The 16583-nt window shown below is 41.0% G+C and overlaps 1 protein-coding gene across 2 annotated transcripts in view; it reads right to left on the minus strand.

The window, feature by feature from the left end:
* Window positions 1–16583, minus strand: part of WASHC5 (WASH complex subunit 5) — a 326030-nt gene that overhangs the window by 185255 nt on the left and 124192 nt on the right. For both annotated transcript variants that reach the window (XM_069220734.1, XM_069220733.1), the window contains exons 17-22: window positions 15602–15682; window positions 14661–14762; window positions 9573–9752; window positions 8717–8841; window positions 8452–8614; window positions 3077–3179 (exon numbers count right to left, since the gene is read on the minus strand). In XM_069220734.1, coding sequence (XP_069076835.1) covers window positions 3077–3179; window positions 8452–8614; window positions 8717–8841; window positions 9573–9752; window positions 14661–14762; window positions 15602–15682 — 754 coding nt within the window. The remainder of the gene's footprint in view (window positions 1–3076; window positions 3180–8451; window positions 8615–8716; window positions 8842–9572; window positions 9753–14660; window positions 14763–15601; window positions 15683–16583) is intronic.

Below are 16583 nucleotides of genomic sequence, written 5' to 3' on the forward strand. Positions count from 1 at the left end.
CACACCGCGGGGCCCTGACCCGATCCCCCTTGTCTCTACTCTTACTCGATTTCGAAAAAAACCTTCGGTACAGTGGACTTGTCCTACCTTGATCGCGTCCTGCGGGGTAATGGAATTGGTCACAAATTCCTAGGCTTAGTGGGGCTACTCTACTCTAACCCAACCGCTATGGTGAAAGTAAATGGAGTGGTCTCCGACCCGTTTCCCATCAGCCGAGGCACTCGTCAGGGATGCCCTTTGTCCCCGCTACTCTTCGCACTCGTAATAGAGCTTTTGGTGAAACTGCTGCGTGAAGACCCTCTGACAGAGTGATTGTCTTGGCCGCGGGACCGGAGGACCAGGTGGCGCTTTACGCAGATGAGGTTCTCCTCTACATCGCCAACCCGGCCACAAGTGGCCCACGTATCTTGCAGATCCTGGACCTCTTCTCAGAGGCCTCAGACCTAACTTTAAACCCCCACAAATCTCTGCTGGTTCCTCTGCAACCCACCAGGGACTGTATTGACTGGCAGCACAACATCCCCATCCATCAAAATAGTTTCAAATACCTGTGAGTATACATTGCCCCTATTCCAGAACTAGCATAGGAACTTAATGTCACACTATTTACTACAAGAGTCAAAGATGATCTTCAACATTGGCGAACCCTACCCCTCAATCTGCTTGGGAGAATAGCACTCTGTAAAATGATGATCCTCCCTAGGCTCCTTTATTTACTGCAGAACTTCCCATACCCAATCCCCAAGAAATGGTTCAGGGAAATGGACTCAGTGGTGCACCAGTTCCTGTGGAACGGCACCCGTCCTAGACTGGCACTCACTACTTGCCAAAGAGATGTCTATGATGGAGGGTTGGGAATGTCTAATATCTACTACTATCACCTTGCAATGCACTTGCTTGTAATCAACGATTGGGTGGGAGGTAGTTGGACAGACCCCACATACCGACTGGAGCTTCACACATTGGGCTACTCCTGGGTCTTTAATGCTCTGTATGGTTGCCCGATCCCCCGGGTTGTCCTAGACGTGACTAAGGTGATCTTGCTAGGGTGGCGCGCAGCCCAGAAAGTGTCAGGCTGGTGGGGTCGTCTTACCCGGCAGACCCTGCTATGGCATGGAAAACTACTTGTGGAAGTCGCGGACTGGAAGGATTCCAGAGGTGGGACAACATAGGAATCTCCACACTGGGAGACATCTGGGGGAGGGATCACACATGCAGTCCTTCGAGGAGCTTCAGGGACTCTTCTCACGAAACAGGGCACAGTTCCACAAATATCTCCAGCTTCGCCACGCGTTGCTAGTGCATGCACGAGCGGGAGAACACATTCCCGAGTACAGCCCCATGGAGGCGAAGGTATTAATGGGGAATCTGAGTAGGGGAGGTGTCTCCCAGATCTGCTGTTCACTGATAACCAACACCTCATGTTCCCTCGAGGGACTTCGCCACAGATGGGAGGGCTGGGTGGGATCAATGGAGGAAGAGGACTGGAGGGAGGCGTTGATGGCCCCTCGGACTCTAACGATGGCTACTCGATTCCGTTTACTTCAAGCCCTCTATCTGCACACAGCATACCTCACACCCGCAAAACTACACAAAGCAGGCCTCCGACCCACAGCTAACTGTCCCCGGTGTTCAAACCCAGATGCCGACTTCTTCCATATGGTATGGGCATTCCCAGTTATGGTGATTTATTGGAAGGCAGTCATGAGAGAGGTCTCCAGGGTCCTGCTGGAAGACGAAGAAGTAGCCCCATTACCACTGATAATGGGGGTCATGGGAAAAGCGGGACTGAGGAGAGTGGACCGGAGTTTCCTGGGAGTGGCATGTCTGGTGGCAAAGAGAGACATTATGATGGATTGGAAAGCCAGAGCAGCACCGGCACTGAGTAAATAGAGACGAGGAGTGGACTGGTGTGCGCAGCGTGAGAGACTGGTGTATGAGGCCAGAGGGTGTCCAAACAAGTACGACAAAGTGTGGGGGAAGTGGGAGGCCATGACATACACCTAGCTTGAAAAGAGCAGCGCAGTTGGAGGAGTGGCGTCGTCATCAAAGGAGATGGTGGGAGGATTCCCTTTCTCCCCTTTTCCTCTACCTCCCACATCCTTCCTTAAGGGACTGAGATCATGTCATTACCTATCATCTTGGTGCACAGATATCACATACAGAGTTCTGACCAGGACTGGGGGTTGACCGTACTCGAGCACCAGTTGTTATCATGTTATTTGCATTTGTATTATTATTTCATTGTTTCCTACAAAAGCAATACAAATTTCTTTATTAAAAAAAAATGCATTAGTCCTGCATTACACCACTTAAGAACTAATTTGTAAATTGTGCAAATGTGATTCAAAAATATATTTCAACAGCAGCCAAGGCAATCAAGGCTGCTCTGCATTGCTCGCAGCATGAGGTAATTTATACATTGCTGGCCGGGCCTGAATTTATTGCTATGTTGATGGACTCAGGAGAGGGCTCCACTTAAAACATAATTTTGTGAAGATCTGTCAAACAGCGCCAAAGTTCTTGGCAAAACAAAAAAAACGATTTTCCGATGTGCGGAAACTAGGTCCAAACTATAACTACTGATTGGCGACTGCCAGTAAGATACATTATTATATATATATATATATCCAAGAAAGAAGGTGACTCAAACAGATAATCTCACCAAAGAACAAAAATATATTTCTACTACAACGTTTCAACTTCCGCCTTCCTCAGGTAGTGCAAGATGGTTTGCTCAGTGGCCGCACAGCTGACACTGCTGGACTTTCAAAAAGCATCATGAGTGAAGATTCCAATTGGAATATGGAATCAATGCAGTCCTGAGAACTCTTCAGATATGGAGAAATCAAGTGTTATATATATATATATATATATATATATATATATATATATATATGCACACCTATGAGCAATGTGCTATTTATTGAGCTGCTTAAGACGGAGAGGGCCATCATGACCCAGGTGTAGTTTTACCTGTGAGTCATACCCCCAACACCACATTCTCTCACACACACACACACACACACACGCACACGCACACGCACACACATGCACACACAACTTGGGCACTTACCTACAATTCCTTTCAGTGGGTTCACTGCTTTCTGCAACGCTCTCAAAGAGTCCTGGACAGTTTTATCTCTGAGGATAGTCTTGTGAAACAGTCCCAAGAAGCTCTATAGTAAGAGGCAAAAGTTTCAAGTACATGTGAAAAAGGAAATCTTGTTCCCACTCCACTTTTACCACCAACATCATTCTTAACTATTCAATTCCAGGCCATTGCAGAACGTTGACTGTAAATGTAAAGAAACTTACTGCTTAAAATCAATCACAAAATGAAAGGTAACAGGCAAATCATCTTTCACTTTTTTTGCATGCTTGCACTTCACCAAGAAGTGTAATCTAAGTCAGGGTACTCTAATACATGCTAAGGGAGGACCTATCCTATCATGGGAGAAGAAGAATCTGCTATAGGCACCACAAGCCATTTCTGTCCTGGAATGTCTCCCTGGTGAATGCTTCGTCTCTGCTTGTCACTGCTACTTATCCCCCATGGGCCTCTGATCTATTGTGATGGATCAGTTTATGACTTTGGCTCAGCAGGCAGCTGACAATTACAGAGCTGGCAGAGGAAATGCAGATTTCAGTTGACCAGATAATATAACATTCTTAGTGGTAATAATGAAGTGTATCTCAGTTTGGAACTTAACAGCTAAGGATGTTATCAGGTAAACACTCTACCTGGGAAGGAGGCCTGAGCCCAGGATAATGTTACTATTTGGTTTGAACAACTTGTGTTTTAACTCAGGCCTGATGTTGTAGCCATTTGTAAAGTGATGGAGAACCTGCCAGAAGTAGCAGCTCAAAGGCCTAGTTATAATGGGTTTCCCAACAGATGACCTTAGATGCAATAACAGATGACCCACAAACACAATGGCTGGCAACTTTCGGCAGCCAATGGCAAATTTCCCTCAGCTATCATCCTTTGCACACCTAACAACTTGTATGTTGTCATTTTCAACCTCTTCATGCTGAACTTTGGGGTTCTACTCACTTATAAAACTATAAAAGAAATTACCAATGTGCTGACGATACACAACTCTACTTTAAAGTTTCTCTGCTCCAAACATCCTACTCCTTGAGCAATGCATGTGCCTCACCCAGACCTGAATGTCCACACCTACCTGAAGCTCAACTCTACTAACACAGGATTTGTATTTGCCAAAAACAACGAGCACCAACTAGCCCAACCCTTGCTCAATTACATGGACACTGGACTGACTGAAATCAAAACTTAGTCACACTGCCAAGTCACCAGAAATCAACCAGGAAACCAACCTCATACACATTACCTTCTGGAACCACAAAAAAACACACAAGAGCCAAGCTAGCCTTGTGCCAACTCTCTCCACTAAAAAAAGTTGAAACCATTAATCCCAAAATACGGCTTCTTCTGAACTGCTGTTCAAAACCTTGTACTCCTGCATCTGGATGTTAACAACACCATGCTCCAAAGCCTCTGAGATTCCATACTGCACCCCCATCTTAACAGCATACCCATACAGAGCACAAAGAAATATGGCCATGCCACCCTCATCTTGATGGGAAAATCACAGGCTTTCATTATCGGCCTGCGGCATCTTTAAACCCCACTGCACCATTTACAAATCCATTATGACAGGCATCTCACATCTTGCTGCCAAGCTCACCATCTCTAGCACACAATCAGACTGGAGGCAAAGAAGTGTAAAAATTATAAAACAAGACAACGTGTCTTCTCCAACTACAAACGATGGATTTGGAACAGCGTACTTGTATCCTTCAGGACCACTCCAGTCATGATCCAATTTTGAAAAGAGTTGAAATCGCACCTCTTTAAAGAACACTACATCATGATGAAGTAGCAGTCTACTTCTTTTACCAGAACTCAGCTTTTTCTACATAATCTAATTGAAGGAATCTTTGCCTTTCACACAGTAAAGTATTCTGCTAGTTTTGGCTAGGCTCGTGTGAGCGAAGTCCATATCCCAAAATTGCCTCAAAAATGTTATCTTTATGGTTGGAATTTATGAAGATTGTGCTTCCTATTTTCTCAAATGTTGGAGAGTTAGAGGAGAGGTAAGTGTTTTGCAAATTAGTGGATGTATTAAATTTAACAGATGTAGGCAACCAAGTGCTATCACCAAGATGGCCAAAATCACTGAATAGATACTTTATTTACTTTTTATGTTCTACTAGTCTAACATTAGAGTTGCCAGCTCCATTAATAGTAAACTTTCTAACTCTTCTTTTAGGCTGTCCATCTCAAAAATGCTTATTGTTTTAGTTTGTAAGAAAAAAATTAAACATTTCAATTTTCAATAAAAGGCATACAAAGTTGAGAGCACCAGGCACAGGCAGATTTCCCATACATTTTTATAAACAATTTTTTAAGCTATTAGGCCCTAGTTACTGAATGATTATGGAAGTCAAAACAATCAGGGCTTTGTCCCTCCCAATTACATGAAACAATCACCAATCAGATATTTATCAAACAGGCATCTGGCCAAGATGGCATGGTTTTGTCATTTGAAGGCATTTGACCTGTGAGATAGTATGTTTGCAACACTAGACTGATACCTTATTGTCAACGCTCTTCCCTAACCCTTCTGCTTCGAGTCAGAGTAATGTTTTCACATCTTCTCCTTTTAACCGAGACTCTGGCATTGGGCAAGGCTGCTCTTTATCTTGTCTTTCATACACACTATTAGTTAAGCCCGAAGGTTTCAGGATAAAACAGACTGAAACTACTCTGTGCATTAACTGTGAAAGAACGAGCCACAAAATATCCCTCTACACAGACTACATGTTCTTATAGATTTCCAAATTACAAATGACAATTCCAGCTGTTCTTAAACACCTGCAGTAAGTAATATATTGCTAAGTAAAGCTGCCCTTAAGCCTACAAACCTGGGTCTCCATACGTCAGACTAAAAGGGATGTGTTTTTCAAAAAGCAGAACCCATCACATAAGTATCTGGGCATTGTGACTTAAAATAAAATATATACATTTATTAGCTAAGCTTAATGACAGTTACCAAACGTATAGGTCAAATCTGTTTTTTTCAGACACTGACACACAGAATATTACTTTCAAAATGTCTAGAATGCAAACATTCCTATATCTATTGCAGATACTTCTAGAGGACATTTAATTTAAACAATTGAGTTTTACACACTGCATCTTTAGAAAATGTATATGGAGGCACAGGAGGTAAAAGGTTATAGTTTCTGCTTCCCTCCGAGCCCACATCTACCCTTTGCTTCACAAGAAGTATTGGATTACTGTGATGATTAGGTGTATCCTGTTGCGGACCTAAGGCTTGAGGTTAAATGTTGGGGTGCCCGCGACAGCATGCTGAAGTGGTAGGTAACTGAGATACAGAGCTGTGCCCTTTATCCCTGGATTCCTTCTGCTTTCTCTTGAATCTTTGGTACTCAATCACTGTAAAACACCTATAATTGGGTGATTCACCCTTGAGATGTGGTACAGATAATTTCATTATTAAGATATTAAACTCAATAAAATGTCAGATTTACTTGACTTCTACAGCACACATCTGAAATACTTACTCAAGAGACTTCTGAAAACAGGATGTATGCAGAGCCATAAGTCAGCAGTGAAAAATGTTCAATGTCTGTGACACTTTTTCTCCCACCATTGAATCCCTTTAAAGATACACCCTCCAAGAACACCAACTGTGGAATCTAGCACTTGCTGAGGCTTGGACTGAATGTCGCTCTCTATATCAACTTTGTAGTTAAAGAGTGCCCTGCAAAGACATGCTCCACCAATTTCTGTTACAGATCCCGTAACAAGAAGATTCAATATACATTGCAACAAAGATTATTGGCTACACTTGTCAGGTAGACAGTATGGATTCAATATCATTACTAAGCTGATGGACAGTGGAGTCTTACCATAGGGCCAAGCTGTCATATTTTGTGGTCAAAGGTTCACAAATTTTGAAAACATCTTGACAAAAATGTCAACCAGGTTTCTAGAAAATGTAAACTCCTCACGTATTGATGTTTGCAGTTGTTAATGCCAAAACCCTCAACTAATACAGTGCCCTTTTCAGCTAGGAAAGTCATTTAACAGACACAGTGCCAACATGCAACGTCTGATCACCTCTTGGAGCTTTATCATTATTTTATTTGAGATGACAGTTGTGTTTTGAAAATCATAATCTGTTGGATATTAAGGATAGATTCTTGCTGCCAAGTGGGAATGTGAATTATACTGCTCAGGGGTTTTGTGACTGTTCAGTAAATTAAACTGTATTAGGAGATTAATAAAGTATACTTAAGTAAACAACAAAATGTAAAACTTAAAACAAATGTTTGAACTAAAAGGCTAAAAATTCAATTGACAGCTTGATAGGTGGGAGCAAAGTAAGTACGGCAAACAGAATCTAGTTTGGCTGACTGGAGGCCTCTATTGAAGCACTGGCACACGCTGACAAAAAGGAAGCATACACTAGGAGCTGAAAAACATATCACTATGCTAGAGTCTAGCATATCATTTTGTCTTTTAAAAATAAAACCACATTTTGAAAAACTTCAACCTTCCCAATAAAGTTGTGATTCTTGTATATTTTTTTTGTAAATTAAATTATACATAATTTATATATCCGGTTCACATGTTTCTGCATTGTTGTGCATTGTTTGTGGTTAAAATTGTTGCAATTGATTAGGACCCCATCTTCCAGTAGTGATTTAGTGGGCATCTACAAAAGTCAAAAGAAAAAGAACAAGCAGGCTGGCTGATTAAGTTAAAGTTAAGCAGTTAGAGTGGTTACGAAATGTTTCAGTACATTAAATGAATCAATTTCTCCTGTTTTGGATTACAGGTTCTGTAGGCCTGGAATGTGATTTCACATTAGATTTTTTGATAATTATTCCTAAGCTTTGAAACATATATTTACAATGTAAGTCTGCCTGCTAACTAAGTGCTTGTAACTTACTGGAAATGCACCCCCTTTACTGTTTCAAAACATATACCTCTAGTTTTATTTGGTCAGGGGACTAAATGTTTTGTTCCAAGGAAAACAAAATTAAATTCTAGGTGTTACATTATAATATTTATCAAATCAGACAGCATTTGGCCACGTTCAGCATCAAGACATAATGCCTTGTTTAGCTAAATGAAGTTAATGAACATTTTAAACCAAATCCCACCTGCCCACCCCAACCCCGCCAAAAAAGAAAAACAATTCATGACTTAAATAGATCTTTCAATTTACTGGACAAGAATACAAAGCAACACAAGTGAGTTTACATTTACAGCAACGGAATTTATATGTATGACACTAAACCTACACTTTCATTTCAAGAATAAACTAAACTAAACATCATTATGTTGATGGAATATACATGCCCAATTGAAAACAAGTAGTTGAATGATACCTGTAGTTCTTTCACAATCATAAAACAAAGCAGTCTGTCCAATCCATTCAGGCCAAAGGTCCCCAGGGAGTCTTGGATTTCTGAGAAAAGGCGTCCGCTGGTAACTTCCTGATGAGTTTTCATATCGTACCATGTGCTCATTTGGTCAATGTAACAAGTGACCCTGAGGAAACCAACAAAAAACAAATTTTAATACTTATTTTTACACAAACTATTTTGTTGATGCAAAAAAGTGATAAGACATAGCTACTTCTCAGTGACTTACTTAGGATCTGAAATCCTCAGTATTTCCCGGCAGAGGCGGCCAATGAAGGTTATAGATTCATCCACTGGTGGGAATTTTGGGATAGGAATATGAGTAGACTGATACATACTTTGCCAATCTTGAATCTGAAAGAAATCCAAAGAGAAACAGTTATAAATAATGAAATTTTACATGGCTACCCGCTATCAAAATAACCAATAACAATCTATATGAAGAGATGTACATATTTCATAGTGTATTTTGAAGTGCACAAAGGAACACAGACCACCTAGGGCCCAATTAAAGAAAAATACTTGGTCACGCAGTGCAATAGTAATTTCACTCACTGCAGTATGCAACCAGACTGCTATGGAATCTAGGTCAGTTTGTTTAAATTGACAACCAGTGTGATGGGGGAGAGCTTGGTAACAAGTGTAAGTGTGGCTTTGATTCTCCAAGAAAAATTGAAATATTATATGTTCTTAAACAACTTAGTTACTCTTGTTCTCATCAACCCATTTAGGTGGTAGAACAGCCGGTTCATGTCACTATGTCCCACAACCTCAAAAGCATAAAAGTGTTGGTGGTATAAATGCAGCTAAAGGAATAGAGTTTAAAAACTCAGTTCTGTTGAATGTATTTCCCATTTTTAACCCTTGACAAGGGTTGAAAATTTAAAAATTAAATGGTGATCTGCACAGATCCGAGTTACTGACAGGGTACACTTTACAAGTATCATCTTCACGAAGTTTGGGTCACATGCACATTTTGTTATCCCTCCTAGATAAATCCCAATCTAGTTGCCCAATAAAGAGGAACTCCAACATGTGCTTTAAAAGATTACAAATGTGAAACACCTTTTTAACAGAATCAATACCTTTGTTCGAAGGAAGTTGTTGCACTCCTGCTCCACATTGTAATTGATGATGCGGGACACTTCTTCCTGCCAAATCTTCAGGCCATAAATACTGACATAATCTTGAATATACTCAAAGGAACGATGGAATCCATCCATGGTAGCAGCCATTTCTTTGAGCTTAGGCATAAGTTCGCTAGCCTGCAAAAAACAATTGTTTAAGAAAAAAGGTTTTTATCCCCTAATTAAATGAATATATTATGGTTATATGTGACGCTACAGAATGTCTTGGTGTTATTTATTTATTTTTTAAACACATACACAGATTGGATTTAGAATGGTACAAATTGTTAAACTATAGGCCAATGCTTCCTTGGAAATGCGAAAACTAAAAAAGTTATGTCCTTAATGCCTGATCTGCTATAAGCCTTAACCCTTATGCTGCTACCAAAGAGGACTAGGGTATTTTGCATTTCATGTGCCAGAAGTGTAGGGCACACTTGTTATTAACAGCAGCGGAGAACCTAATTTTACGGCCTTCAGACAAAAAATGAAAAGCATGTTTGCGTATTTTATAATCTTGGGAGAAAAAGAGAAGCAGGGTAATTCACTAAAAGGGTGTTTGATGCATGGAATCACCTTTCTGCATTTGTGCTAGCGGAAATACCTATCATAATTAAAAAAATCCTAAAACAAATAGAAGGGTGTGATCAGAGTTTATTAACTACTACAAAAAGTCTAAGTAGAATGAATGAATGAATGAGAAGAACCTCTATAGCGCACAGTTACTCGAAAAGTGTGTCCTGGCGCTCTAGGCAACTGGAGGAGGGGAAACAAAAATGAAAAAGCATGGAATCACTCACGTTTGAATAATTTTTTTTACAGAGCCCTCTTAAATTTTTCTTAATTTCCACAAACTAGCTGCTTTAACTGTGGAGGAGCCTCGTCTGTGTTGTCTTTTAAAACGGGGAACTACAATTAGACCAGCGCTACTAGAATGAATGGAGCCTCCCTGGATTATACTCCTTCATCCTCACATCTAGTTACCAAGGCCCTTTGTTAGGGAGGGCTTGATGTGTCAAAGTCAGTGCCTTATACATGATGCAATGCCACACCAGCAGCTAGTATAGTCTCTCCCGAAATAGAGAAACTGAAGTAAGTTTAGTCAATTTACAAAGTAGGCTGACCACCATGTTCGGAATTACTTGCAAACGCTGAATCATGGAGGCCTGCAGTTTTACAGTAGATATGGGAATGTATAGGCTTGTAGTATCCGCTGACTGCAACATTATTCGTTAATGAGTTTTTCACTTTCATTTCAACCATTACAACTCAAATTTACAAGTGATAATTTTAAGGGTAAAGGGGGTTTATTCATTTGCCCAAAACGTAAGATAACAAGTTAATGTTCAACTCCATTAAATTTCTGTAATAATGACACAGAGTGCCATGCCACCTGTTAACCTGAGCCTGACACATTCTATGTATATGTTTACTGTAATTTTTAAATGATTATTTCTGTCAGTGAAGAAAATAGAGTATTGCCCAGAAATAAACTTCAAAAGTAATGTAAAAATGCATTTACATATAATTTTGCGCTTGCGTGTATTTACTTTGGCCCTATTTGGTATGCTGTTAAAGTATGTATATTGTGTTAGGCAGGAATCTAAAGATGTCTCCAGGCAGAGGTATGAAAGGAAAGGCCATTCCTTTCATGTCTCTGCAAGCATTTCTGCTGCCGATGGCTATGCGATCGGGCAGCAGATATGCCCACTAGACACTAGGGATTTTTTTGTTTTTTTGTTATTCTTACGTATTATGGGAGCGTCCCCTTGGGCAAGGGCCACTCCCCAGAGGGGCTAAATATTTTTAGGCCTTTTCTGCCCCAACCCGTAGACACCAGGGATATATATATATTTTTGTTTACTTTATGTTTTTATGTATGGGGAGCGACCCATTAGGCAAGGGTCGCTCACCTGGGGGGCAAATTGTATTTAGGCCATTTGGGGGCAGAAACCACTAGACACCAGGGATTCTTTTTTTTTTATATACTTGTGCATAAGGGGAGCGACCCCTTGGGCAAGGGCCGCTTCTCGGGGGGCAAATTTATTTTAGGCCATTTCTGCTCCCTTTGGGGGCAGATCGGCCTATTTCTATTAGGCCGGTCTGCCCCCGGGAGAGGGGACAGAAAGCACTTAGGCACCAGGGATTGGGGTGTGTGTAGGGATGTGTTTTGTTTGGGGGGGCAGCCCCTTGGGGAAGGGTTGCTCCCCATGTAGGCACATTACTGTTGGCCATATCTGATTGGCCTATTTTTGGAAGGCTCATCTGCACCCAAGGGGGGCAGAAAGCACACCAGAGACCAGGGAAGATTTTGTTTTTCAAAATAAGTGGATGGGGGTATAGCCATACCCCCACCCAAATAAATGGGGACAAAGTTGTTCTGCCCACCAGTGGGAAGATGGGGCAATTAGCCCAGATTCACACCCCGGGGAGCAGAAAGTCTACTAGATGTCAGGGAATAAAATAAAGTGGTGGTGGCTACCAACCGGTATGGTTATGCCCCCACCCCAAATGAAGGGGGTAACAGTCTTTCAGCTCTCCCCGCATACTAAAACATCTTATCCCACGGCAAGCAAGAGGACATTTGTTTGCCTGAAATCATACATTGTTCCCACATTTTTGTGATGGAACCTTCTGGAATCTGCAGGAATCCACAAAATTCCTACCACCCAGCATTGTCTCATCTATACCGATAAAAATTCTGCCGCATTTGTCAGCCTAAAAATGTTTTTTTTTCAAACTACCCTTTGTGACCCGCTTTGGATCCTCCTCAATTTCAACATGTTTTTGGCTCTTCCCTGTCACAGGTACTTGGCACACCTACACAAGTGAGGTATCATTTTTACCTGGAGACTGAGCGGAACGTTGGGTGGTAGGAAACCTATCCCGTGCGGTGATCCCACACAGAAATGTGGTGAAAAAATTTGATTTTTTAGCGAAATTTGAGGTTTGCTGAGGATTCTGGGTAAGAAAACATTGGGGGAATCCACGCAAGTCACACCTCCCTGGATTCCTCGGGTGTCTAGTTTTCAGAAATGTTTGTGTTTGCTAGGTTTCCCTATATGGCTGCTGAGCCCAGGACCAAAAACGCAGGCCCCTCCCCCCCCAACCCGGCAAAAACAGTTAATTTAGTATTTGATAATTTTAATTTGTCCACATAGTGTTTTGGGGCATTTCCTGTAGGGAGCACTAGGCCTACCCACACAAGTGAGGTAGCATTTATATTGGGAGACTTGGGGGAACGATGGGTGGAAGGAAATTTGTGGCTCCTCTCAGATTCCAAAACTTTTTGTCACCGAAATGTGAGGAAAAGGTGTTTTTTTGGCCAAATTTCGAGGTTTGCAAAGGATTCTGGGTAACAGAACCAGGGGAGAGCCCCACAAGTCACCCCATCCTGGATTCCCCTAGGTGCCTAGTTTAAAACAATTCACAGTTTTGGTAGGTTTCCCTAGGTGCCTGCTGAGCTACGGGCCAAAATCTACACCTGGGCATTTTCCAAAAAACACGTCAGATTTCAATGTAAAAATGTGATGTGTCCATGTTGCATTTCCTGTTGAGAGCAGTAGGCCTACCCACGCAAGTGAGGTACCATTTTTATCAGGAGACTGGGGAGAACACAGAATAGCAAAACAAGTGTTATTGCCCCTTGTCTTTCTCTACATTTTTTCCTTCCAAATGTAAGACAGTGTGTAAAAAAGTCGTCTATTTGAGAAATGCCCTCTAATTCACATGCTAGTATGGGCACCCGGGAATTGTGAAATGTGCAAATAACCACTGCTTCGCAAAACCTTACCTTGTGCCCATTTTGGAAATACAAAGGTTTTCTTGATACCTATTTTTCACTCTTTATATTTCAGCAATTGAATTGCTGTATACCCAGTATAGAATGAAAACCCATTGCAAGGTGCAGCTCATTTATTGGCTCTGGGTACGTCGGGTTCTTGAGGAACCTACAAGCCCTATATATCCCTGCAACCAGAAGAGTCTAGCAGATGTAACGGTATATTGCTTTAAAAAAATCTGACATCGCAGGAAAAAGTTACAGAGTAAAACGTGGAGAAAAATGGCAGTTTTTTTCACCTCAATTTCAATATTCTTTTATTACAGCTGTTATTTTCTGCAGGAAAGCCTTGTAGGATCTACACAAATTACCTCTTGCTGAATTCAGAATTTTGTATACTTTTCAGAAATGTTTAGCTTTCTGGGATCCAGCATTGGTTTCACACCCACATCTGTCACTAACTGGAAGGAGGCTGAATGCACAAAAAAAAAGTAAAAATGGGGTATGTCCCAGTAAAATGCCAAAAGTGTGTTGAAAAAGTGGGTTTTCGGATTCAAGTCTGCCTGTTCCTGAAAGCTGGAAAGATGGTGATTTTAGCACCGCAAACCCTTTGTTGATGCCATTGTCAGGGATAAAAGCACAAGACTTCTTCTGCAGCCCTTTTTTTCCATTTCTTTTTAAATAAACGAAATTTTCGCTGTATTTTGGCTAATTTCTTGGTCTCCTTCAGGGGAACCCACAAACTCTGGGTACCTGTAGAATCCCTAGGATGTTGGGAAAAAAGGAAACAAATTTGGCGTGGATAGCCTATGTGGACAAAACAGACTCTTTTCAGAATGTATTACCATAGCAGCACCAATCCTGAGAGCTAAATAAGAATGATTCATATTATGGCGCTGAATAGCGCAAATACCACTGCTGCACTATTTTGGAAGAACAAATCAAGAGCACCATTGTCCACAATTTATCTAATCTAGTTCACTTGTTGTACTCCTCTCACAAAACCATTCAAGATCAAGCTGAAAGAGGATTTGCGCATGTACTATTTTCCTACTTTACTTCTGCAACATCTCTCAAGGCTCAAACGAGAAAGGCTCACCTGAGCGGCAGATTCCTATTCATCGAGAGAAGTATTCACACCACAAATTTAATAAATATGTATATATCGAGTCACAGATCTTGTATTCAAGGTGAGGAAAGATGGAGAGTAGGTCTATAAAACATTCCTTCATATTAAGACAATAAAAGAACACACTGGAAGATACCTTTGCTTTGGGGTTAAATATCAGACCCTTGTGCAGAGCAAGAGCAACTCTTTTAACAAGCTCTTTCCTGATGCCATCTTCCAACAGCTGCTTTGGGTCCACCTGAAATAACATATGGAACTAAGGTTACAAATACGAAGAAATACTTTGTTCAAATACAACCCTTAATCAACTGCATTTTACCTTATGTGCTTTAAAAAGAAGGTTAACGCTTTAAAAAGCATTTTAGTGCAAAATATCAACATTCTGAAAATCATCTCAAAGGGAAAGGCATTTAGGATCTGATTTTTCAATAACTAAACGACTTAATCCGAGAGCTAAGCAGCTGTAAGGTGAATATTCACTCTATAAAGGCCCTCTTAACATGTGTTGCACTACAACAAGGGTAAAATAAGAAAATGGCCTCCCACAGTAACAAAGGAAGGGTGATGATCAAATCTATCTTTTATGATGAACTTGTAAGTAAAAAGCAATTGGGTATAAATGATAAAGGACCTCTGCAGAGATTTATGGACAAAAGTGATGCTTCCGGAGCTACGGCTTCTCTTTATATATTCCAACATTGATGATACAAAAGTTGCAGGAAATAGGTCAAATTGTTGGATTTCAGAAAAAGAAATTCAGGGCGCACAAGAGATACTTTAGGGATAATATCTTCAAAAGAATGCATATGCAATGAGAAGCTGTGAGAACAATTCTGAACGTCTCAATTAGAATAAATAGGCTCTGCCACTATGCATAATGGTGTGTTGTGTGTCTGAATGGGAACTGGACATATACTGTATTGGATGAGGAAAAAAGAGTGACTGTCTCAAACTTGTACACACCTGAACTATGAACGTCGTAGTAGTCTGCATTTTAAGCAAATAATAAAGCATACTTGAGAAAAATATTTCTTACATCTCAACAAAGCTGCGCCACAGACTACATGAAAGCATTACCTTGATTATACCAACTAAAGTCGTTTTCATCATTAGAATTCCTTCAGTAAAAACTGAGATGGCGTGAGTGAGTCTGGCAACCTATTTGAACAAACACAATACAGACAATCATTAGGCAATACCAAATTTCTATGATACCTTCCAAATACACTGCTGTATTTAAGACTCACTGTATACCACTGAATAATAATGGTAAAATACCTAAGGAAATACCAGATTTTGTATGGCATGTGCACAGTCTATGTATGCATGTATATTGTATGTCTACAGCATATACCAAGCCAAAACGCAGAATATCATACATATAAGATATCAAGATATCAAACCATGCTAAATGTTTTCTGCTACACATGTACACTGAAGTGCGTCCGTACAGTGTGTACATTTGTTTTTCTTTTTTAATTGTCTCATCTATATATTTTCTTTCACTTACAGGGTCTGCCCCCTCATTGTCACACACTCATTCATAAGACTACACAAAGATAACATTCAATGTTCCATTTTCATATTTCTTTATAAGACCGCAAGATGGGTTCTGTACTTAAGGTAGTATCCAGAATGATGCCACTGGGAAATCCATTGCTGAATAACATCAGAATGACATATGTCAAGCACATATGTATGTAAGATTCCAGGTGGAATCTTTTCTAAAATTGTTCTGGTGCACGAGTCAAAAAGATCCTTTGACTGCACCCTATTTCTTAGATCTAAATGGGCACCTCCAGATAGATTAAATCCTGACAAACAAGTAAAGGATGGGGTCTTGGGGCGAGGAACCCCCCCGGGCTGCAGCTGGATCTGTGTACTGGTTCACGTGGCTGGGAGCCTGTTATGTCCCTGAGGCTCTCAAATGAGGTCAGCAGATGAGCCCTTGGAGTCACTCTGGGTGTCCTGGAATCAGGTACAGATCCAATCCCTCTGACTCAGGTGAGAGGACAGCAGGGCAGCAGTCCAGCAGAGTGGCAGTCCGTTCAGCAGCACA

The sequence above is a fragment of the Pleurodeles waltl genome, chromosome 2_2 (assembly GCF_031143425.1).
Source record: "Pleurodeles waltl isolate 20211129_DDA chromosome 2_2, aPleWal1.hap1.20221129, whole genome shotgun sequence".
NCBI lineage: Eukaryota > Metazoa > Chordata > Amphibia > Caudata > Salamandridae > Pleurodeles > Pleurodeles waltl.